At 37.3% G+C, this 25,904-nt stretch overlaps 1 protein-coding gene across 2 annotated transcripts in view; it reads right to left on the reverse strand.

Annotated features, from left to right (window-relative positions):
- Window positions 1-22,475, reverse strand: part of LOC129876242 (histone acetyltransferase GCN5) — a 42,538-nt gene extending 20,063 nt beyond the window's left edge. For both annotated transcript variants that reach the window (XM_055951618.1, XM_055951617.1), the window contains exons 1-5: window positions 21,784-22,475; window positions 19,663-19,727; window positions 19,494-19,574; window positions 16,331-16,402; window positions 3,745-3,913 (exon numbers count right to left, since the gene is read on the reverse strand). In XM_055951618.1, coding sequence (XP_055807593.1) covers window positions 3,745-3,913; window positions 16,331-16,402; window positions 19,494-19,574; window positions 19,663-19,727; window positions 21,784-22,356 — 960 coding nt within the window. In that variant the 5' untranslated portion in view covers window positions 22,357-22,475. The remainder of the gene's footprint in view (window positions 1-3,744; window positions 3,914-16,330; window positions 16,403-19,493; window positions 19,575-19,662; window positions 19,728-21,783) is intronic.
- Window positions 22,476-25,904: the final 3,429 nt, after the last annotated feature.

A 25,904-nucleotide genomic window follows, 5' to 3' on the forward strand; every position in this document is an offset into this window, starting at 1 on the left:
AATCAGTAACCACACAATCTTTTACAGTGACCACAAGGTTGTCAGTGTTAACATTCTTTTCACTCTGCGTTGTCCAAAAACCAACACCATCAAATCTTTATTGGTTCTACCTCCTATTTTTTATGAAGAGAATGAATCTTTTTCTCAAAGGATCAGAAAAAATGGGCCCGGATCTCCTGCGGGAATGATTTGGAAGATCCAAAACCAAATATAGTGGTATTTGCTAGCAACAACATAATGGAGGCAGTCACTCAATATAGATTGATCCGAAATCTGATTCAAATCCAATATAGTACCTATGGGTACATAAGAAATGTATTGAAATGATTCTTTTTGATGAATAGATCCGAGTCGCAACTTCAAATATGGAATTCAAAGGGATCAAATAGGAGCACCTTCCTTATACTAATAGAAAATGTTGGGCCTTCCCCTTATTTATTAGTATTAGTAAAGTTGCTCGCATGCACAATGGCCCATGAACATTGGGAGAAGGAAGCCTTTTTGTAGAAGATCTCAAAAACGATGATGGTTGATAGGCTTTAGATAAAATATCTTATCCGATTCCTCCCGGCCTACTGAAGCCATACCGCGAATCTCATCTTCTGGTAAAGGGTCGGAATCAGTCCACAAATGACTTCCTTCTTCAAATTAGATTCCATCAGTCGCATCTGCCCTGTCTCAATCGGTCGTCTCCGTTCACACGGTTCTCAAAGCAGAGGAGGAAGGGTGGGCAGCAGGTACCACGAGCCCTCTGTCCTACACATCTATCCAGAAGCAAGCTCCACAAGTTGACATCCGATCCAACCTAGTAGTAAGCAATCCGCCAAAAGCAACCAAAATATTCCTTGGTGAATCGGGCGAAAACTTGAACTACGTACATACATACTTTTAAAAAAGGGTAAAGCCAACAGACATATAAAAATTGGTGCTATTGCGGCTACACCTCCCAATTTGTCAGGTATACTACAAAGAATGGCATGGATCGGTAGGAAATACCATTCTGGCACAATATGAGGCGGGGTGGACATCGGATTAGCAGGTATATAATTGTCGGGATGCCCCAAAACATTAGAAGCATAAAAAATCCAAATGGAAAAAAAGATAGCAAAAGCTACCCAACCTACTAGACTCTTTACATAAAAATAAGGTACGAAGCAATTTCATCCATCTTTGAATGTACACCCAATGGATTATTGGATCCATATTTATGCAATGCGGCCAGATGAAGAAGACTGGCGCCTACTAAAATAAAGGGTAGTCAATGATGAAGACTAAAAAAATGATTTAAGGTGGCATTGTCCACAGAGAACCCACCCCAAAGCCAAGTCACTATGGTATCTCCTACTACGGGTATGGCGCTAGCTAAGCTTGTAATTACTATAGCTCCACAAAAGCTCATCTGACCCCAAGGTAGTACATATCCTATAAAAGTTGTCACAATCATTAATAGGAAGATTACAACTCCGAGACACCTAACAAATTCCCTAGGAGTGCTATAACTAGCATGATATAGACCACGAAAAATATGAAGGTGAACCACAATGAAAAACATACTTGCCCCATTAGCATGCATATAACGGAGCAACCAGCTCCCTTCAACATCTCTCATAATGTGTTCTACGCTGTTGAAAGCTAGATCCGCATGAGGTGTGTAATGCATAGCTAAAAAAACGCCAATCACTATCTGAATGACTAAACAAATACCAGCTAACGAACCGAACCCCCACTAATAACTAAGATTACTCGGGGTTGGATAATCTATCAAATTTTGATTAAATGTGGAGGATATAGGTTGTTTAAGAAGAGTCGTTGGTTCCTTATAGTCATTTATTTTTTTCTCTTTTCTATCATGACAACTCTTGTTCCCCCACCTTTTAGCGTTCAGGGGCCCTATTATGTATTCAAATTAGAGTACCCTTTCTTTCACACCCGAAGGATGGAGGGGGTATACAACGAAAAAGCGTCGAAGGGGTCGGATCACCTTGGGTTACTGAAGAGTCGTCCGACTTCTCAGTGACCGAATAAGAGAGGTTTTTACCACTTTCTCTTATCTCCAGCACTCTTGAACTGATCATCTTGCTGCAACAAAGCAAGCTTAGGAATGTATCTAATGGAAATTTAGGTCTCTGTCCGCTTGGAAGATTATTCTTTCCTCCTCCGCGAAAGAGGGCAAAAAAGGTGTCTGGGAGAAAAGTCCTCGCTTTCTCTTGACCAAGGGAAGGGCAGCATAACATTAGCCGTTAACATTCTTCACTCTGTGTTGTCCAAAAACCAACACCATCATAAGGTAGATCAGCCTCAAGGGAGCAAAAATCTGAAAGAAACTCTCTAACGCATCGTCATGCACTGCCAATAGTGACATCTCTGGAGAAGCTTCCGACATGTGTTGGGCAAGTGGAACAGTTTCTGGCCACCTTCAAAGCAGGTCTCTACTCCTTAGTATTCGGCCATTCATTTTGCACCACTCCCTTGCTATTTTTATCCCGTTTCGGATCACCGCAAACCTAATCCAACAACTTCAATAGCTTTTCCCAGCGATATCTCTCTGTTCCATCAACATCTGTGGACTCATCTTTCATTGTGGTTTTCGGCTGCAGCTTCTATTCTATCCTTTCAATTTTCAGTATTATCCAGCAACTCTCCGACCACTTTCTGCCAGCTAGCAGTTCTCTAACCATTTTCAAGGAAGTTTTCCAGCTTTCTTGGCTATATTTTGTGATTATTTATTAATATTTGGTTAGAAATCTCTTCATTCCAACCATGTTTTTTTAATTTGATGCTTTTAGTTCCAAAAATATGGGAGTTATCTGTAACAAACACGGTACATATGACTAATATGCACCAGCTTGAGGAGGTGTCTTAGATAGTTAACGTAGATATGTTTATACTTAGTGTCCCATATTAGACACGGGTATGTACTCATTGTGTTCATGTGTGTTAAAAGATAGAAGAGCACGGTGTATTAGTTACGCATTCCCCATAAGATCTTTCCCCGTGTTATATTTCTCACAAATTAAGTAAATAATTAGAAGATCCTTCAAGAGTAAAACTGCAGATTTCCTGATATGTATGAAAAGACTTCTGATCATAAAAGCATCATAATTTAAGATTCAATCAACTGAATTTATTTACCAACAAAAGAATTCAAGCACAAATAGGACTATGCTTTGGCAAAAGGTGGCATGCCTCAGGTGTAATAATATAGATGATTTTTGGCTCTGAGGTGATGCTCTTGTAGACAATACCTTGAGGCGTTTTTCACCACGAACTAACCTTATTAACACCTGTAAAATACTGGTTGACCCATTTTTCTACCATGTTTCTGATTAAAGGTGTATCTAATAAGTCCTCCATTATACCTTTATCAAACAGCTGTTTTTCAGAAGTCAACTAGAAAAAACATTGATCACAATTTTCTTAAACATTACGCAACAACTTGAAGTTCAATTTTTAATGAGCCCATACTAATCTTCATCTGGTTCTTTTGTCCTAAAGTCCTCTTTCAAAACAATGAGTAAAACATTGTAGGCAATAGTTATAATTGTCACACTTGAATAAAGGAAATATAACATAAAAGATGAAATGGAAACGATGAGTTAGGTAATGCCATTATTTTTAGCAAGTTCATGAATAATTCATGACTCATTAACAGAGTACATTGACATAAACATGAATTTGTTGAATTGACTGGTCAAGTTTGTTGCAAATAACAATACCACACTAAAATAAGAACGAGCGAAGTACCTGTTTGACAAAGTAACCAACAGCATTGTTGTCAGCATATGTTAGAAAATGAGTCAGCCCATCCACATCGCGTGCATGCTGCTTTAAGTGATTCATCAGTCTGGTGCCATAGCCCTTAACTTGTTCATCTGCTGTAATTGCACAAAAAGCTATCTCCCCAAACTTCTGGCTACAGCATCAACAAAAAGATTTCCGTCAACAATTTATAGATAAAACAAAATGCCACAAGTGAACAAGTAACACACTTCTTCCACATTCTTTTTTTCTTCCGGAGAAGATGTGAGTCAGCATATTGTGGAATTGAAATATACTTATCACTCCATCGAAAAAACATTAACTTTCTTTTATGTTTTTGAAAACAGTTGCAAAATACTACTCCCTCCATCCCATTTTATATTGATATAGTTTGACTTGGCATAGAGTTCAATAAAGAAAAAGATTTTTTGAAACTAGTGGTCTAAAATAAGTGATAGATGTTTGTGTGCTATAAATCATTTCAGTAAGGGTAATATGGGCATTTAAAAGTTAAAATTTTACTAAATATATAAAAATGCGTCATTTTTTGAGACGAACTAAAAAAGAAAGTGAGTCATATAAACTGGGATAGAGGGCGTATCAATTTCTTCTAATGGGAACCCGTTTCCTTTCAATATTGAAATCATTTTGGATATTAAACTATTGAGAAGAAATAGAAACATATGTTACTGGTATAATGTTTTTGTTAAATTAAAATAGGAATAGGATTGCATCTTTTTTTTGATAATCGTGGTGTTTGGACCAGTTTGCACGCACCTCAACTAATTCTACAAGATACTTGTCACCTTGCACCAGCAATAGGTACTACGTAACTCTATCCACATAGGATTGTATATATTGCCCTACTTGGTACATGGAAAAAGAAGTAATGTAGTGTCTTTAAATAGGGGTCAGTGTAACAATGTAGAATACACAATTCAATAATATTTTACTCCTTTATTTTTCACATGGTACAAGAGTTGTGGTGAGATATCTTCATTGTGCAGTAACCAGCGAGTCCGGAACAGTCATTGTGCCTCTTTTTGGTGATCTTTTTCCAGATAGATTGCGTCACCTTCCCTATGGTGGGTCTTTTTTGAAAACCGACAACACCACGAGGTAGAGGATACTCTGGCAACAAAACCCCATAAAAACACTCCGGTAGAATCTCTGGCACGCGCCAGAAAAACCAGCACCTCTGACGACATATCTGCTACACGCACGAGATCTCTCTTCAGTAGGTTTGTCCAACTATTCCGAGTCACCTGAGCCATTTTTCTAAAGATCACGACAACCAACTATAATCGGGCCACTCCAATCAGTTTTTCGGGAAGATTCAGCCCTCTTTAGCTTCTGTTCAGCTTCTAGACTTCTATTTCTCGGCAGAAACTAGGTGTTTTCCTCTTGGGTCAGATTGTCTTGAAGAATTGAGCCATGTCTTTCGGATTTGATATTTTAAATTCCAAAAATACTGGAATCTAAAGTTCAAGGCCTATAATTAATTCTTTAATGGGAAGTTCAAATTATTTAGCTTGGGCTTCCTCGGTTGAGTTGTGGTGCAAGGAGCTAGGTGTTCGAAATCACTTAATGAAAAAGGATAGTGAGATAGATAAAAAGACCAAAGCATAGTGAGATAAGGTTGACGCTCAATTATGTAGTATCTTGTGGCAATCTATTGATTCCAACTTGATGCCCGCCCTTGTTTAGTCCATTCAATACATGTTATTCAGTGTGGGAAAAGGCTTAGCTTTATACATTAATGGTGTATCTCATTTTTATGACTTGATATCTCGAATGACAAACTTAAATATACAAGAATTGGATATGTCTACTTACCTAGGACAATGGTATGCAGTCACGGAGGAATTTGAGAGGTTGACGACAGTCACTATGAATGTTGAAAAACATAATCAAAGGCAGACGTTGTTTCTAGTTCTTACACTTGTTAGACTTCCTACTGACCTTGATTCAATGGGTGAGCAGATTTTGACTAGTCCTACGGTTCCAACAATTGATCAAGGGTTTTCTCAAGACAAAATACATAAAATCCCCCCAAACTTGTCCACTTAACTTAGTTTAGCACTTTAGACAACACTTATGCTCCTTCTATTCTAGTTTGAAGTGAAATTAATACTCTTCTTGAAACAAACCCAGTTATTCACGCGCCTAACTCATGTATAACACCATTTTTAAGTTATTTTTATTTTTATTCTTATTCATTTATTTACAATTATTATTTTAGTTTTTCCCTTCTTTCCCTACTTTTTCCCCACATCCACGGTTATAAGTTTTTTTTTGAGACAGCACATCCATGGTTATAAGTTGCACATTCATGGCATATTTTTTTTCAATTATCAAATTCACAACACACACACTCCCCATAATTCAAAGGGCTTCTCAACAAGATAGTTTATAGATGAGATAGACAATCGTATAGAGGAAAGCACCAGAATTTGATTTTCCGGTGAAGGTGGGCTGATTTCAATCTCTACTTTTGGATCTTGAATTTCAATTTATAAGGTGTAAGATCTGAGGAAGGTGATTTAATAATGTCTTAAAAAGAGATCATATAGATGGTCACTCTATCCGAGAAAAATGGCACTGACGAACAACTTTTCCGGCCAACCAAACCTACATCTAATTTGTATTTGTCTAAGAAACAAATTTGATCTTTCTTTTATTATGTATAATATTAAACCAATTGATTAAATTAACCAACCCCACATATAATTTGTCTAAGAAACAAATTATGATCTTTCTTTTATTATGTATATGTATAAGATTAAACCAATTTATTAAATTTATTTACAAAGAAAAAGAGAATAGTGTAGATGAGGGAAAAGATAACGAGGTAGATGGCCGGAGTCAGAAAATCTGGGTAGCAAGAAAGGGAAAAGAATAAGAAAGACAGAAGAAAACGAAAAAGAAAACCTAAAATGAAAAAATAAATATTAAGAATATTTAATTAAGTATATCTATATATCACCCCATAAGAAGATGACATCTGGAACTTTGGAGAATTATTAATGTTACTTTTTCCTTGTCACGTGCTTCTCGAAAATTGTGTGCCACGTCACCGCTTAAAGGGGTATTAGTTTCAATTCAGACTAGAATATGGGGTAAAGAAACGCCTATAAAGTAAAAATGTTAAACTAAGCTAAGTGGACAAGCTATGGGAGGATATTATGTATTTTCTCTTTACTATATCTGTAGAGCAATAACAAGTTCCTTCAAGTATCAAGCATTTAAGCAGACATCTCTACAAATAGCCTTTGTTACTTAGCCTGATAGTTCTGTTGTTGGTAATTCCTTTGCAGGTGTTTCACAGTTTAGTACCCTTGAACAGTCGGTGGTGGACTCAGGCGCTTTTGATCACATTTTTGGTAACAACTCCCTTTTTTTCAAATATTGTTTATTCACAATCTCTTCGTATTGTTACTTTAGCTAATGGGATCAAATAAAACCAAAAGGAGTTGGACAAGTTAATCTCCTACCCTTTGTCTCTCAAAACTTTGTTCTTTATGTTACTAATTGTCATTTTAATCGAGCATTTGTCAGTCATTTGATGCGTACCCTAAATTGTCATAATATTTTTTGATGATTCTTTTGTTATGCAGGACCAAAGTACGGGACAAATGATTGTCGCAAGGCATGAATCACAATGCCTCTACCATCTTACCTCTCCTAATTCGTTCACAGCATGCCCCGTTACAAATCTCATCCAGACCTAATTCACAAACGTTTAGGACATCCGAGTTTGCTCAAACTACATAAAATGGTCCCTAGTTTGTCTAGTCTATCGACATTAGATAGCGAGTCGTGTCAATTTGGAAAACACGCTCACACTTCCTTTCTACGTAGTGTTGAGAGTTCTGCAAGGTCTATTTTTTCATTAGTTCATTCCAATATTAGGGTTCAAGTAGAGTTAGTTCAACCTTAGGATTTCGCTACTTTGTTGGTTTCAATGACGATTATTCAGGATGTACTTAGATTTTCTTAATGAAAGATTGTTCCAGGTATTTTCTATATTCAAGAGTTTTTGTGCTGAAATACAAAATCAATTTGGTGTTTCTATTCATACTTTTTGTTGTGATAATGCCTTAGAAGTTTCAGCAGTTTATGACTCACCAAACGAATTATTCATCAGCCATCTTTTTTGTACATTCATTGGCAAAATGGGGTAGCAGAAAGAAAGAATAGGCATCTCATTGAGACTACTCCCACTCTTCTCATTGAATATCATGTTCCGTTGCGTTTCTGTGGCTATGCAGTCCTCACGTCTTGTTATTTAATTAATTAAATGCCCTCCCCTTCCCTTCGGAATCAGATTCCTTATTCTGTATTGTTTCCTCAATCACTCTATAGTCTTTTCTCCCTCGTGTCTTTGAGAGCACATGTTTTGTTCAAAACTTAGCCTAGGGGAAAGATAAACTAGCCCCATGCTCTCAAATGTATCTTTCTTGTTATTCTCGGGTTTAATAGAGGGGCATCATTGTTATTCACCTGATCTTCGTCATAACTAATGTAAGCCAATGTCACATTTTTGTCTAGGCCTTACTTTATGTCTTCTTCTGATCATGTTGAGATCCTTGAGGTCTTACATACCAACTTTTGAGGAACCAACAATTACATATCTAGCCACAATGTCACCACTCCGGACTAATCATCGTCGTCTGTGTCCAGTATAAGGCCCAAAAGATTCATGTTATACGCAGGACGATGCACCTACTGCGATCTTGTCTCTTCCTGGTCAAGCAATTGCATTTCAAAAAGGTATACAATGCACTCGTAATTCTAACCCCCATATGCTTTTGTATCATCCCCGACCTCTATATCCATCCTTAAAACTACAAATAAAGCACTTTCTCATCCAGGATGGAGGTAGGCTATAATTAACAAGAGGTATGTTTTATATGTGAGTGGTACTTCGAAGCTTGTTTATCTTTCTTTAGGTAAATCTCATGTTGGTTGTCATTGGGTTTATGCAGTCAAAGTTGGTCTGAATGGTCAAGTTGATCGATTTAAGGCTCGCCTTGTTGCCAAAAGGTATACTCAAATATTTATACTCAAATATTTGGGCTCGACTATAGTGATACTTTTTCAATCGTGGCTAAAATAGCATTTGACCGCCTTTTCTTATCCATGGTTATTGTTCGTCATAGGCCTCTTTATCAGTTAGACATTAAGAATGTTTTCCCAAGGGTGAGCTTGAGTAAGAAGTCTATTTGGAGGAGCACCAGATTTTGTTGTCCACGGGGAGTCTAGTATCTTTGAATGTCGACTGCATCAGTCACTCTATGGTCTAAAACAGTCTCCTTTAGCCTGGTTTGGGAAGATCAATATAGTGATTCAGGAGTTTGGCATGACCCATAGTGAAGTTGATCACTATGTGTTTTATCGGCATTCTGCTCCAAATCTGTGTATTTATTTGGTGGTTTATGTTGATGAATAGTCATCACTGCAATGATCAAGATGGTATCACTAATTTAAAGCAACATGTCTTTCGGCATTTCCAAACAAAACACATCAGCAAAGTATTTTCTAAGTATTGAAGTTGCTCATTACAGATCGTTCTTATTTCACAACGGAAGTATGCCTTATGCATTCTTGAGGAGACGGAAATGATGGGATGTAGACCTGAGTTTCTCAGACTCTTCATTTTCAGTGTCAACACGACGTGGGTGTGGGTGTGGGTGTGGGATACATACCAAATTTGGTCGATTTTGAGTACATTGACCAAAATCAGCAGAGAAATTTGGGATAGATGCCATGATTTTTGTAATAAAAACTAAAGCTAAGATAAATTAAAGAAAATGGAATACCTTGTATGTAGAAATTTCTATGTCAATCCTTTTTTTATCTCTTTCTGGGATTCTCCTCTTTATTGATATTTTTTTCTTGGAATACCTTGTAAATTTTTGTCTCATAATTTAGACATATAACTTTATTCTTAGATATTTGAATTTTTTTAGTTGAATCCCTGTACCCATATCCGTACCTGGATTGGATTAAACAATTGCGTAGAGAATTAAAATTTGGAGAAATCAGTCATATGGAACTTATGTTTAATAACAAGTGGCCCTTCATATCGCATCAAATCCGGTATTTCATGGTCCTTGAGATTGACTGTCACTTTGTTAGATAAAAGATACTTTCTAGAGATATTGTTGCAAAATTTGTGAAGCCGAGTGATCAACTTGCAGAAATTTTCACCAAGTCTCTCCCTGATCCTTGTATTAGTTACATCTATGAAAAACTTAGTACATGACTTGTATGCACCAACTTGAGGGGGAGTGCTACAATTAGAATAGGAATTAGGATTGTATATATTGTCCATTGAAAAAAGAATTGTAATGTAGTGCCTATAAATAGGGCTCAATGTAATAATATAGAATACACAATCCAGTATGTTTTTGTCTTATAATTTCACAATTTTAAACTAATCAAAAATCACATTTAACTCAAAATCTTGGGCCCTGTTATCTTATTCAACTCCATCCTCAACTACCGCACGTACGCACATAAAGACAATATATTGGTGCATAGGGAATAAGAGGTACTAGCTGCACAATTAACTTGAATTCATATGAAGCATTGAATCTGCTAGAATGGGAATAGGAATATACAATCCTACTTAGAATAGGAATATGAATGGTATATATAGTATCCTACTTGGTAAAGGATTATACTATAGTTTCTATAAATGGAGTCCATGTGTAATAATATAGATACACAATTCAATAATATTTTTTCCTCTATATTTCTCACATGGTATTAGAGCATTGGTGAGAAACTTCAAGTCACCGTGCGTCAATTTCGATGATTGTTGGGGCTGATTTGTGTCATCTTTTGTTCTGTGGGTGTTGTGCGTAAACAAAAATCATCACGAGGCTCGGAAAGCTCGGGCAACCAAATCCTACCCAAAAACACTGGAAAATAGCACCTCACGCGCTCTCACACGTCGTTTGAAGGTGGAAGTTTTCCAACGAGATCTGGATCACGCACCGGCGTGTAAGGACTGCTCTGGTCGATTTTTTCGAGTTGTTTTTTCTCTGTTGGGGTCATACAATCATTCCGACCAAACCCCGGCCAGTTTTGTCTAGATCCAATAGCCGAAATTAGGGTTTCAACTATTTCCAGGCAGTTTTTGGCAAAATTTGGATTTCGAGACCTCTATAGGCAATTTCCAGAGAGTTTCTTACTGTTTTCAAGTCAAATTTCAAGAAAATGTCCTTTGGGTATGATGTTTTTGGCTCTACAAATTCGAGGATTGGAAGTCCAAGCCCTATAATCACTTCAGAACCATTAATGAGAAGTTCAAACTATTTAGCTTGGGCTTTCTCGGTTGAGTTGGGGTGCAAGGGTCAAGGTGTTCAAAATCACTAACAATGCTTGTGTGGTAGATGAAAAGGCAAAGGCTACTAAGGAAGGTGTAAAAGCCAAAGCACAATGGGAGAAAGTGGATGCTCAATTATGTAGTCTCTTATGGAGCTCTATTGATTCCAAATTGATGCCCCTATTTCGTCCATTCTAGACATGTTATTTAGTTTGGAAAAAGGCATGTACTTTACACACTAATTACATATCTCGTTTCTATGATGTGATATCTTGAGTGACCAACTTAAAGAAATAAGAATTCGATATGTCTACTTAGGATAGGTTTGAGCAGTCATGGAAGAATTTGAAACATTGATGCAAGTCATTACGAATGTGGAAAAACAACAAGAGCACAAACAGACGTCGTTTCTAGTTCTTACACTTGTTGGACTCCATATGGACCATGATTCAGTGTGTCACCAGATTTTAGTTAGTCCTACAATTCCTATAATTGATGTATTATTCTCTTGTCTACTTCGTCTTACTGCGCCTCCCAGTCACAAAGAAGTTTAATCACCCACTGTTGACTCCTCTATTCTCCCATCTCAAACCATAGAAAAACAAACATACCAGTCTATAGAGAATCGGCGAGGACGATTTGGGAAACTTCGATCCAAGTATACTTATTGTCATAAACTTGGACACCCTCGTGACATACGTTATATTTTGCATGGTCCACCACCCAGCTATGATCCTATTGATCTAAAGAAATATAATGAGTTCCTTTGAAAAATTTGGTTAATGACAAACTCTTATTATAAAAGAATTTATGAAAATTCTTTTAGAGAAAGAGTTTTGTTGCTTGGTGTCAAACTAGGATATGTGATGGATGATCTATTCTCTTCTTTTTTTTCAAAAAAATCATCTTGGAGATTGTGTACTAGAATAGTCAATCTTAAGATATATATATGTATTTATTGAGTAATACCTTGAACGTGGGCTTCTTTGAGATTTCATTAAATCTCACGCAAGTAAGCATACATCTCCACAATTACCATCTGTTGCTCAGCCTGATTGACCATCCAATAATGCTCATATTGCTCATACAGAAAATGATGAGTTCATGCAGTATCGAACAAGTAGGCAAACGTATCCACAAGTAGCTTCAATTGCTCAACCTGATGTTTCTATTGGGGGTAATTCTTTTGCTTGTGTTTCACAGTCTAGTACTCTTGGAGCATGGATCATGGACTCAGGCACTTCTGATCATATCTTTGGTAACGAATCACTTCTGTCCGATATTGTTTATTCACAATCTTTTTCTTCTATTACTTTAGCCAATAGGATCCAAACAAAACCAAAAGGTGTTGGAAAAGCACAATGCCTATCTTCTGTCACTCTAGACTATGTTCTTTATGTTCCTGGTTCTCCTTCTAATTTGGCATTTGTTAGTCGTTTGACACATGCCCTACATTGTGGCATAACATTTTTTGATGATTTTTTTTCTCATGCAAGACTACAGTACGAAACAGATGATTGGCACAGGACATTAATCACAAGGCTTCACTATCTTAACTCTTCAAATTCCTTCACAGCATGCTCTGTTACTGATTCTCTAGACCTAATTCACAAACATTTGGGACATTCGAGTTTATCCAAGCTACAAAAGATAGTGCATAGTTTGTCTAGTTTATTCATAATAGATTGTGAGTCATGTCAACTTGGGAAACACACCCGTGCTACATTTTCACATAGTACTGAGGGTCGTTCAAAGTCTATTTTTTCATTAGCTCATTTTGATGTTTGGGGTCCTAATAGAGTCAGTTCAACCTTACGATTTCGTTATTTCGTTATTTTCATTAATGATTATTCAAGATGCACTTGGATTTTCTTAATGAAAGATCGTTCTGAGTTATTTCTATATTCAAAAGTTACTTTGCTGAAATACAAAATCAATTTAGTGTTTCTTTTTGTACTTTTCATAGTGATAATGCCTTAGAATACTTATCTTTCCCGTTTCAAAAGTTTATGACTCACCAAGGAATTCTTCACCAAACATCTTGTCTGTACACCCCTCAACAGAAAGGTGTAGCAGAAAGGCATCTCATTGAAACTGCTCGCACTCCTCATTGAATCTCATGTTCTGCTGTATTTTTGGGGCGATGCAGTCCTTGCATCTTGTTATTAAATTAATAGAATGCCCTCATCTTCTATTCAAAATCAGGTTCCAATTGTTTATAAAATTAATAGAATGCTCTTTCCCGAGTCATGTCTCTACTCTATACCTCCTCGTGTCTTTGGGAGCACATGTGTTGTTTATAACTTAGCTCTAGGAAAAGATAGATTAGCCCCTCATGCTCTCAAATGAGTTTTTCTTGGTTACTCTCAAGTTCAAAAAGGGTACCATTGCTATTCACATGATCTACATCGATACCTTATGTTCGTTGATCAGTGTTATCAAAGGTGCATTTGAAGCGCGCATAAGCCTTGAAGCAAGGCTCAAAACATGTTGAGCGCTTCGCCTCGCTTAATGTACGCTTCATTGTCGTCATCAAGGCTCTGAAATACTTTTCCTTATGAATGAGCATTTCCTGAAGAGGCGACGCTAAACCATTGATATTTCACTTTATCGTAAAAACAATCAATTTCTTTGTCCATATATTTGTTATTCAGGCTTATAATTATTAGTCTTGGACTAAACATATATTTATATGTTTCCTCCATTTGGGCAATTTTCTCAATAAAGCCCACGCTTTATTTGTGCGTTGCACTTAAAGCCCCAACGAACCTTGGAGCTTTTTTGCGCTTTTCACTTTTGATAACACTGTCGCCAATGTCACATTCTTTGAATCTCAACCTTACTATACATCCAGTGATCATCCTACTGTCTTTGAGTTCTTACCAATACCTCAAATCTTACTTGTACAGACTTTTGAGGAATATACGATTACTTCTACATCTCTAATTATAGTTCCACCATTCCTGACTTATCGTCGTCATCCGCATCGAGCAATAGTCCTAGATGATTCATGGCATGCGCCAAACCTGCTCCTACTATGGACTTGCCTCCTCCTAGCCAACTGATTGCACTTCAAAAAGGTATAGAATCCACTCAAAATGTTAACTCACATTATACTTTCTTGAGTTATCATCGTCGCTAATCACCCCATTATGCCTTTATATCATCTTTGTCCTCTATTCCCATTCCTAGGACTACAATTGAAGCGATTTCTCATTCTGGATGGAGGAAGTCTATGATTGATGAGATGTATGCTTTATATACGAGCCGTACTTGGGAGCTTGTCTTCGTTCCTGCAAGTAAATCTATTGTTGGTTGCCGTTGGATTTATGCATCAAAATTGATCCAGAAGGTCAGGATGATTGGCTTAAGGCTCCTCGCCTTGTTTCCAAAAGGTATACTCAAATATTTTGGCTTGATTATAGTGATACTTTTGCTCCGATGGCTAAAATAACATTTGTCCGTCTTTTTCTATCTATGGTTGCCATTTGTCATTTGCCTCTTCATCAGTTGGACATTAAAAATGCTTTTCTGCATGGTGATCTTGAACAAGTTAATATGGAGCAACTACCTGATTTTGTTGCTCAAGGGGAGTCTAGTAGCCTTGTATGAGTACGTCACTCTAATGTCTGAAACAATCTTCTCGAGCTTGATTTGGAAAGTTCATCACAGTAATTTAGGCATTTGGCATGACTCGTAGTGGAGCTGATCACTCTACGTTTTATCGGCATTCTGCAACCAAATCTGTGTATTTATTTGGTTGTTTACGTTGATAATATTGTTATCACTGGCAATGATCAAGATAGTATCACTAATTAGAAGCAACATCTCTAAAAAGCAATTCCAAAATAAAGACCTCGGCAGATTGAAATATTTTCTAGGTATTGAAGTTGCTTAGTCTGGATCAAGTATTGTTATTTCTCAACGCCAGTATGCCTTAGACATTCTTGAGGAGAAACAAATGATGGATGTAGACCCATTGACACTCGTATGGATCCGAATGTTAAACTCCTTCCAAGACAGGGGAAGCCACTCCGTATTCCTAAAAGGTATAGACGACTAGTTGAAAAGTTGAATTATCTCACTGTGACTAGACCTGACATCTCTTTTCCTGTGTGTTGTAAGTCAGTTTATTACTCCTTATAATAGTCATTAGGATGCAGTTGTTTGTATTCTGTGATATATAAAGTCAGCTCCTCGTAAAAAACTACTCTTTGAGGATCAAGGCCATGAGCATATCACTAGATACACAAACACTGATTGGGTAGGATCACCCTCTGATAGATGTTCTACATCCAGATATTGTGTTTTAGTATGAGGTAATTTGGTGTCGTGGAAGAGTAAGAAACAAAGTATGGTTGCTCAATCTAGTGCAGAAGCAGAATATCGAGCAATGGTTGCAGTAACTTGTGAGCTAGTTTGGATCAAACAGTTGCCGAAAGAGCTAAAATTTGGCGAAATCGGTCAGATGGAACTTGTGTGATAATCAAGCGCCCCTTCATATCGCATCAAATAAACTAAGCACATTGAGATTGATTGTCACTTTTTCAGAGAAAAGATATTCTTAGGAGATATTGTTCCAAAGTTTGTGAAGCCAAGAGATCAACTTGTAGATATCTTCACTCAGGCCCTCACCAGTCCTCGTATTAATTACATCTGTAACAAGCTAGGTGCATATAATTTGTATGCGCTAGATTGAGGGGGAGTGTTATAATAGAAATAGGAATATACGATCCTACTTAGAATAAGAATAGGAATTGTATATCGTAACCTACTTGTTAAAGGATTGCATTGTAGTGTCTATAACTAGGATCTCTGTGTAATAATGTAGATACACAATTCAATAATATTTCTCCTATATTTCTCACAAAATCCAATAAGATATAATGGACTTAAACCCACTTTATGCAACTGTCCAGTAAGTATTGCCAAGTCATCACTTATCAAAAGAAAAAAAATACTAATCAATCGTCTAAAAGTAGTTATAAATGCAACTGGGAGTAAAATAAACTGCATATTGATGAATATGAATCCACCTCCTGAAGGAAGAGACAACATGAAAACACTAATGATTGGATGAAAAGAAGTTCAGCATTTAATTACTAATTTTAAGCAGCAAAGTGGAAAACCATTTTGACAATCAGGAAAAGCATATTCTGTTGAATAATAAGAATCACACAACGAATCCAACATCTAGCTGTATGAGTAGAATAATAAAAAGAACAAGACAATTACCTGGTATATGGACGATATGTTATACCACCAACCACCAGATTACGTCTGATGACCATTACAGACTTATGGTTTCTGTAACAAGCAGAAATGAAAAAGAGACTAAGAATACTTTACAAACACTACATGAGCATTTTCTTTTTCTTTTTTATTGTGATAAAGCAAAAACTTAATAAAGGCATGTCAATGACCCCCAAGTAGAAATGGCTTACAAACAGAAAGAAGGCTAGACAGAAATATTATTATCTATAAAGACTAAAGAGTAGCAATCATTTGCAATAATCAGGAATCGCTAGTACTCTAAAATTTTACACCCAAAACACAACATGACACACTGATATGCACAAAGTAGTTCTCGACATACTTTACTTTACTCCCAACTCTGACAGAATATCCTTGAATTCTTAGTATAAAAAGGTTATTTGGTGAAACTCCATAATTCCTTTCTACATTGTCCATAAGATTATCAAAGGAGCGACTCTAACCTCCTCCTCTTCCTTCCAATTGCAAAAACTTAAAACAAAATCTCCCAGTTGCCAGCACTACCACTTAATAACAAATAAGTTCCAAACTCTACTCCACAATGATGTGCAACCTTGGAGTGATGTCTCAAGGATTCACGTCTTCACTAAATCTCCTATGTATGTAGCATATACAGAAAATACGAGTATAAGTGATTCAACTCTTTGTCAAACCTTCATGTATGTAGCACATACATAAGATACAAGCATTCTTCCTCTTTCAAATGTTCTTGGCAACAAGGATGACCAATACATGACCAGCAGACCAAAAGAAGCAGACTTTTCCACAGTAGAACCAACTATCATGCGCAGAACTTGTGATCTTAAACATGGCATGACACTTTCATGGACAAAAGTGCATATCTTTAAGAATAATATAGAAGGTCATTTATGGTTTAAGAGGCAGTAATTCAAGTTTAAGTTCACATAGGAGGGGAATAGAAGGAGATAGTAGTCTATACCTAACTGATGGAGATGATGAGAAATATAATGATGATGATGAATTAGGTATTTTAACAATCTTGTAGAAGAATAGGATGTTGATCTATTTATATTTTTGTTTTGATTTTGCTTATCCCAGGGAATTTTGTGATATCTACTTTTTAATTTTTAAATTGAACATTTGCTTATATACATTGTCTCTGTGCAAATTTATTTTGTCTTCTAAAAATTGCACTTCACTTTGATGAAGTGAGGCGAAGCGAGGTCTTGTCGCTTCACGCTCTCAAAAACACCGTGATCGAGGCACCCAACAATAAGCCAAGGTAGATAGTAAATAGGGCTCCTACCTTACATTACAGTACTTGTGCTGAATATTTACTGTTTCTTTTTTGATGAAAAGGAAAATCCGCAACCGCTACCCCTGCTACCCTTTGGGTGCGCACAGGATAAACCCCAACCTATTCTTCTTAGCCTAACAGTCTATTCGTGGAAGTAAATTATCCAAAAAGTCTCCTTACTAGACCTAACATCCTGTCATCTCGCTCCTATGCAATAGTTCGCAAACCACACAAGAGAGGTAACCCAAACTAGGCAAGCCCGGTGCGACGAACTCAATATTCACTATTTTTTGCCTCGCCCATTAGTATGATTTTGCATTTCCTAAGATTGATCTTAAGTTTTGACACCACTTGAAACCATATAAGAATGTGTCTAATGAATGTCAATTGAGACACATATGCATCATAGAACAGCAATGTGTCATCAAATATAGAAGATGCAGCCCTCACGTTGCTTTGGCCATACTGACACATCTCATTCCATCATTTCTCTCTCAACTTCCACAACTAAATGAATAACATAGAGATAACGGGTCTCCCTGTTGCAAGCCACAAGAGTTGTTGAAGAATTCACTAGACTTTCATTCATCGGGATCAAGAAGTTCCCCCCGTTTATGCAAAATTTGATCCATTTGCTTCACTTCTCTCTTTTTTTTAGTGTAACGTTATGGCCGTTTAGGCCATTTTATCATTAATCAAAGGAATTTCCTTCACTTCTCTCAAATTCCATCTTGTTCTTTTTTATAGGGTAATTAATTTTATAAATAATTGAGGACAACCCCGTATACAAGTCATATACCAAAAGAGAGAACCTACACCAAAATATGGTTCTCAACAAAAGAGATCCAATCCTCTATACAAATAGGGACCTCATAAGTACACCAAAAAGAATCTAGAGATAAAACACTACTACACACAATGAATCCAGGAATACCCACTTCCCATGGTCGTAGGCCTTCTCTATGTCTAATTTTCACATTGAATCCCCGGCCTCCCTTCATCCTTCTAGAGTTGACCACTCTGTTTTCCATAAGATCCATGCCACAAGTGTGTTCTAAGAGGCAGACAGTGTATCGTTCAATACCTTTTTAGTTTGTTGGAGAGCACCTCAAAAACTAACTTATAAAGGCTCCCGTCCACACTAATAGGCCTATACTCCTTGATGTTCGTTGCTCCCTACCTTTTCAGCACAATGGTAATGAATGATGCATTAATGCTTATTCCTATTCTCCAGCTTCTTGAAATACAACTATGGCTTCCATCACAACTCCCTTAATTGTGAGCTACCATTTTTGGAGAAAAGTCCGGTGAAGGGGCCATGTCTATAGCACAATCTCCATTGCCTCGTACACCCCCTCTTCCCCAATAGCCCTCATCACTCCCTCTTTTCCTCTCCTATTTTATTTAACACCCTCTCCCATCTCAGGTTTCCAACTCACCTCTCCTCCCTACACAAATGCTCATAAAATACACAACTGCTCCTTCTACCTCCTCACCCTTAAAACCATTGCATTCACCTCTATTGACTCTATAAAGTTCTTGCTCTAATTTGCTATTGCTACCTTATGAGAAGATTAAATATTTGATTCTCCTTTTTCAACCACAACTCTGACGATTTTTATCTCCAATTGATCTCTTGAGCTATTGCTTATGTCGCTAACTCCCTCTCTTTTTCCCTTTCCTTCAACTCCTTCACTCCCGCTCTCTCCACCTTCCATAGCAGAAGACCTATACATATTTTAATTCTTCATAAAGAGAAAATTGGCAAAGAGTATTCACATATACTGTTATTTTCAAAACATAGCCTTAGACACGTCAAGAGAAATAAAATGATCTGAATACTAAAAGAACATTCAAGATCCACACCTGTCCATCACAAGACGAACAATATATTCCTTAGGCATGTTTGGGAGTTGCCTTGCAAATATATTCTTCAATCCTATTAACCTGGAAAGAACATATAGCAATTATTGGTAGCCAAGATAGATCGCATGCTTGAACATTACATGTAACAACATAAGATAAATATCAATACCAAATCATATGCTCATCAACACCATCATTTGAAACACATACAAACTTGAGTCTTCCTGATTCCTCCTGCAAAATGTTAAAATTTACTTTGATAGTAAATGAATGAAAAAAGTCTACAAATAAAGATTTAGAATGTGTTGACAATCCGTATTCCAATTACAAGTTATGGAAGCCAAAACTTTATCAATAACGCCCATAAGACTTGCAGTTGCAAAGATTTTTTTTATTCTTATTTTCAATTGCAAAAATTTGGAACGTCAATCCTATTAATAACCTCAACTTATAACGAACAAGCAGTCCCTAAAATGAAAGAGAACTTAATAGAATATCTCTCCCAATCCAATTCTTATAGTAAAGATATAGATCTTGGGCCTAACTCAACCCAAAGAGCTAGTTCTAGAAGGAAGGATCGTCCAAGGCCATATAAAGAGACCACCCATCCCTTTTTCATTCGATGTGGGACTCTTCAACACCCCACCTTACACCCAAGGCTAGACATCTCGAGTGTGAGCAACTTAATATAGGCGCCAAACATCGAGAAATAAGAATTGAGATGGATCCTGCTATGATACCCTGTAAAGAAATGAATATTGGATCAAACTCAACCCCAAAGTTAGTTCAAGATAGAAGAATTGCCAAGACCATATTAGGAGACCTCCCATCCCTTTTTCATCCAATGTGGGACTCTTCAACAGTCTCCTCACAGTCTTGAGCATCCTCTCATCATGAGTTTGCTTTTGGAATTAAGTCAAGTCCATTGCTTTAACACTTACCACCAGGATAGCACAATTTGCTTTAGTCCATCACCTAGAGTTAGTTAGAAAGATCTAATCATTTTATTCCATGATAGAAATTGACATCTTTTTAAATCACGTGGCTCCTTCCTCAACACCACCATCTCCATGATAGTAATATCACCCTTTGTTTATGCAGTCTCTAATTAGCTATGTTTTTTTATAATTTGTATTTCTTGTCAAGGGAATTGAAGATATTGTATTGTCCAATTTGATGTAACCCACTTGACCTTTTTCTTTATAGTTTGTTTTCTCGTTGCTAAACCAATATTTGAATTTACTCATGTACATTACTCACTACTCAGTACAAAAATTACTCTTTTTTCTTTCTTCCGTCGCTTTACTTTTCTTTTCAATTTGTTTCCTTTTCAACAAGTTAATTTTCTCCAGTTTACAGAAAACCAGGGAATATTGGGTTCTTTCACATCTCAAGTTAGTTCAAGCAGAAAGTTGAAGGTGAGCTAGTACCCATCTTGACTTGCAATGTCAAAGTCCAAGTGGGACCAAATAGATAAGGACATCAATCATGTATGCCAAGAAGAAAACGATACATGTAATAAAAAAAATCACAAATCATAAAATAGCAAACAGTACAGTTGAACAAAAATACATGTGCATAATTTTAGAAACAACCACCGGAGGTAGTAGCCACTTTAGCATAACGTTAGAACAAGAGAGGACATAATTCATGATTTATTAAAGTATGTGACTGAACCTCTCCCTCTCAGCTGAACTGGAAGAACAACAAAGTAATACCTAGGAAATACCTTACATTATCAAAAAAACAAAAAAAAAACACCAAGGAAATACGAAGCAATATAACTTCAAAGACACTAGGTGTGGAAAATAAAAGGAAGTCAATAAAATTAGGGAAAGTTATAGGTAGGGGAACCGTCTTCTTTTAGTCTAGTGGAAAGGCGAAATTCTTGAAACTGCAATTGGTCATAAACCTTTTAACGTTGGGTACACATACAAATCCCTTCGGAGAGTTCCAAAAGGGTTGATGTCTAAATTTAGTTTTCTAGTTTCTTGTTCATAACAAATAATCTTCAAGAGCTATTCGCATTATCTCAAGCAGAATGCATCCTTTGCATTCGATCTGCTCAATGTGTACTAAAGAAAAAGGCACGCATCATTTCGCAATTCAACAAACAGGACATAGAAGCCACTTAAAGATACTCATATACTTCAATTTTCCGTGGAAAATATCATTTTACCGTGTTTGAAAACTATTTTACTTAAATAACTCATTTTTCAGAAAACATTTTCCACCATAACAAATATTACCTCCGTTGGAAAAAAAGTTCGTCATAACTTAAAACTATTACCTCCCTCTTTAAGCTCTCTTCCCTTGCAGTATAAGCACCACTAGTCTGTAAATTGTCAGTAAAAATATTCTTCATACTCTCATCCTTCACCACCGCCCCTGAAACAGAACCAGTAGCGGTAGGTGGCGCAACATTACCGGAACAAACAGTGCCACCTTCTTTCACTATCTCGGACGACTCAATTTTCACTGAATTATCACTCTTAAGCTTGGTATTCCTCCCTGAGGGTACCATAGCCGCACTAGTCTCCAACCGCGAGGCAGTGAAATTGCGCATGGAAGAAGCATCATAATCTTCCTCGTCATCGTCTCCGACCTCTTCGGAGTCATCTTCAGAGTCGGAATCAGCACCGCCTCCACGGGCGCTGATACTCTCTAAGTCATCGTTGGAGGTGAGAGCGCCGTCGCGCGTGTCAGAGAAAGAGGACGGGAAGGGTGGCGCGTGGTCATCAGATGCCATCTTGCGCTTGTAGATCGACGAGGTTGCCGAGGCCGACGCAGAATGTGAGGGTGATGGAGATTGTGAACTCCGGGATCGGCCCGGCGCCGTCAAGTGCGATGAGAGAGCGTCCATTTGAAACAATGACAGTTCGAAAATTTTGAAATTCGGGATTTTATGAACGGAGGAAGTGATGGGCTATCGGGGCAGGGTGGGGCTGTTGCGGGGCAAACCATATAAACCCACAAGGATTTCACCTCGTTCTGCCCACCCCGCAAGGAAAAATTGTTGTTTCAACAGATAAAAGGTCTAGAAATATTGTATTATATGTAAAAGGTCTAAAAATATATTTTTTATTCACCTATTTTGTTAAAAATATTCTTCCAATTCACTTGTTTGACTAATTTATTCTCTTGAAATTAACAATCCAATTTATTTTATTTTTAAGAATTATTTAATGAGTGTTATTTTCTTATTAGGTGAATTAAAAATCTCATTTTCATATAATTTATCCGATTCGAAAATATGATACATGTAATACCTCGTCTTTCGAATAGTCTAAATTAACCCACACCATCGTGGCATGATGAAGGATGATTAATATATTAAGAATGAGGTGGTATGACTCATTTGAATTGTTCAATGATCGTATTTTAAGTTTTGAAGTCAACCAAGTTGAAAAATGAAAGTTATCGCAAATTCATTTTAAAAGTTTCTCTAAAATTTGGGTCAAATGTGTCAGAGGTTTTCTCCAATCTATAAGGAGTTAAGGGCCCACAATATATCAAATCGAAGGATGTACAAGTCTAGTTTCCACACATCAAATTGTTTGTTCATACAATTTTAGAGTAGAGAGATATTCGCATTTTTGCGACGATGCAAACAGGCACGTGAGGTGGGCCAAGGTCGGTGGAACTTTATGTATTCAACCACCTTTATTTTCTTCTTAATTTTCACATTCCAAGTCTCTAAATAGAGAGAAAATTCCTCCAAAATCCATCAAATACTACTTAGATCTTACTGATCTTATCTGAGAAGCTTCTAGAAAGTTACTCTACATTGTGAGCTCGTCATTTTGGCATAGTTCGCCCCACCAATTTCGTGGTATTTCTATGGGGGTATTGTGACAGCGAGGTACTATTTTTATAAAGTGTACTGGGTATTATTATGAGGGTGTATACAAAGTAAGAACGCTCTTTTATCGGTTTATAGCTACTTGTAACACCTCGTACTATTCTAACTTAGATCAATTCCGAGAACCAAGAGAAAACTTGAGAAATTTGGAGTGAATTCAGGGCAATACATGAGGGTCTACCTAATATTTGTGTCACGGACCTGGGCAACTATATTTGGCTCTGAACGGAATCGGGAGACAGTAGGGTAATCGATGCATCCGCATCGCGAAGAATAATAATATTTTTGTAACGAAAGTTGTGGAACAGGTCCGCGTAGGAGTTAAGAATAGCCCAATCTAATGAGGGTGTAAGACCACAAAAATTAAAAGGTCGAGAAATGGGGTTTAAGATGAAAATCACAGTTTTTTGGCACTAAGTCGTCCTTCAAGGACCACGGAGGGCTCCACGACTTGTGATGCTCACCACGGAGCGTGAAGCCAATCGTGAACCTAACCTCTCAAGACCCCTCCACCCCAAGCTGAGCCTCCTTACTACGACCACCGCCATGGGCCGTGGTAGGCTTCACTCACCGTGGTGAGCCCTTCGTGCAGGGGCCCGAACTCAGTTAATATAGGAGTATTTCGGTTTTTTCCCTATGGTTTCATTAATGAATGTGGACAGTGTTTAGGGATTTATTCTATCATAGTAACTACCCTAAGCCCTCCTAACTCTCTCATTCTCACCCTAACACTCAAATCCCAAATCCTCTCTCTAAAGTTCTCTTTCAAAAGTCTTATTCTTCCTCAAGCAATTCAAAAAAAATTAAGGTCAAGACTTCAATTCATTGCAATTTAGGGCTTCTAAGATCTAAGGTATGTGGGAATTCATCAATTAGTTCTTTCATTAGGGGTGTGCAAAAATTGAACTGACCGATAAATCGAATCGAAAAAAGTGTTATCAGTTTATTGCTATTGGGTTAACGATTAATTAATGATTTTATAAAAAATAATTATTGGGTTATCGGTTCGATATTAGTTTTTTAATATTGGGTTATTGGGTAAATCAATAACCCATTAAGATTATAATAATTTACTATGTTAATTTTTACTCATGCACAAATATCAAATAAAAAATATTAATATAAATATATAATCGCTATATCATACTATATGTGCCCTACACAATTCATACTTCACACTACTTCACAGTTCACATTGTGTTTACCCTATAGGCTTTGCCGCTTTAACTTTACAACATCAAAACTCAAAACCTATAAAACTAAGAACAATTGCAGCTACAGTTTACAAGTTGCAACGACGACGGCAAGAGTTAGGCAACGGCTAGGGTTGTGAATTGTGAGTTTGATTTCTCTCTTTTTTTATTTCGCTTCTTCTCCCTTTTTTGATTTCTCCTTTTCTCCGTACCCACCTTTTCAAAAATATTTGAGTTCGCTGGTAAATAATTAGGAGATTATTTTATCCTAATTGGGGTTAAATCTGATGAGCATTTGAATATTTTTCTTTAAAAGCTTTTTTTTCTTTTTCAGTAATGTTCATCGGCCTTGAAAAGGCCTATGATAAAGTTCCACGAGAGATACTATGGAGATATTTGGAGGCTAAATGTGTACCTGTGGCGTACATTAGGGTGATCAAAGACATGTATGAGGGTGCCAAAACTAGGGTAAGGACAGTAGGTGGGGACTCAAAGCACTTTCCAGTTGTGATGGGGTTGCATCAAGGATCAGCTCTTAGTCCATTTTTATTTTTCATGGTGATGGATGAACTGACACGATAAATTCAAGGTGAGGTGTCATAGTGTATACTTTCTGCGGACGACATAGTCCTAATCGATAAGACTCGTAGCGGAGTTAACGCTAAGCTGGAGGATTAGAGACATACCTTGGAGTCTAAAAAGTTTAAGCTGAGTAGGACCAAGATAGAGTACTTAAAGTGCAAGTTCAGTGAGACACCTCAGGAGGTTGGCGCTGAAGTTATGCTGGGTGACCAGGCCATCCAAAAGAAAAGTAGTTTCAAGTACCTTGGGTCTATCATGCAAGGAAGCGGGGAGATTGACGATGATGTCACACATCGTATTGGGGCTGGGTGGATGAAATGGAAACTCACTTCCGGTGTGCTATGTAACAAGAAGGTGCCACCACAACTTAAGGGCAAGTTCTATAAAGTGGTGGTTAGACCAGCTATGTTATATGGGGTAGAGTGTTGGCCAGTTGAGGTCTCTCACATTCAAAAAATAAAAGTTACCGAGATGAGAATGTTGAGATGGATGTATGGGCATACCAAGAGCGATAGAATTAGAAATGAGGCTATTCGGGACAAGGTAGGAGTGGCCTCGGTGGAAAACAAGATGCGGGAAATGCGACTAAGATGGTTTGGGCATGTGAAGAGGAGAGACACAAATGCCCTAGTGCGGAGGTGTGAGAGGTTGGCCCTGGATGGTTTCAGAAGAGGTAGGGGTAAGCCGAAGAAATATTTGATAGAGGTGATGTCACGATCTGACCTAGGGTCTAGTCGTAACACGGTGATCGAAACCCCGAAGGGCTCCAACCAA

This window comes from Solanum dulcamara, chromosome 12, assembly GCF_947179165.1.
Source record: "Solanum dulcamara chromosome 12, daSolDulc1.2, whole genome shotgun sequence".
NCBI classification, from domain to species: Eukaryota; Viridiplantae; Streptophyta; class Magnoliopsida; order Solanales; family Solanaceae; genus Solanum; species Solanum dulcamara.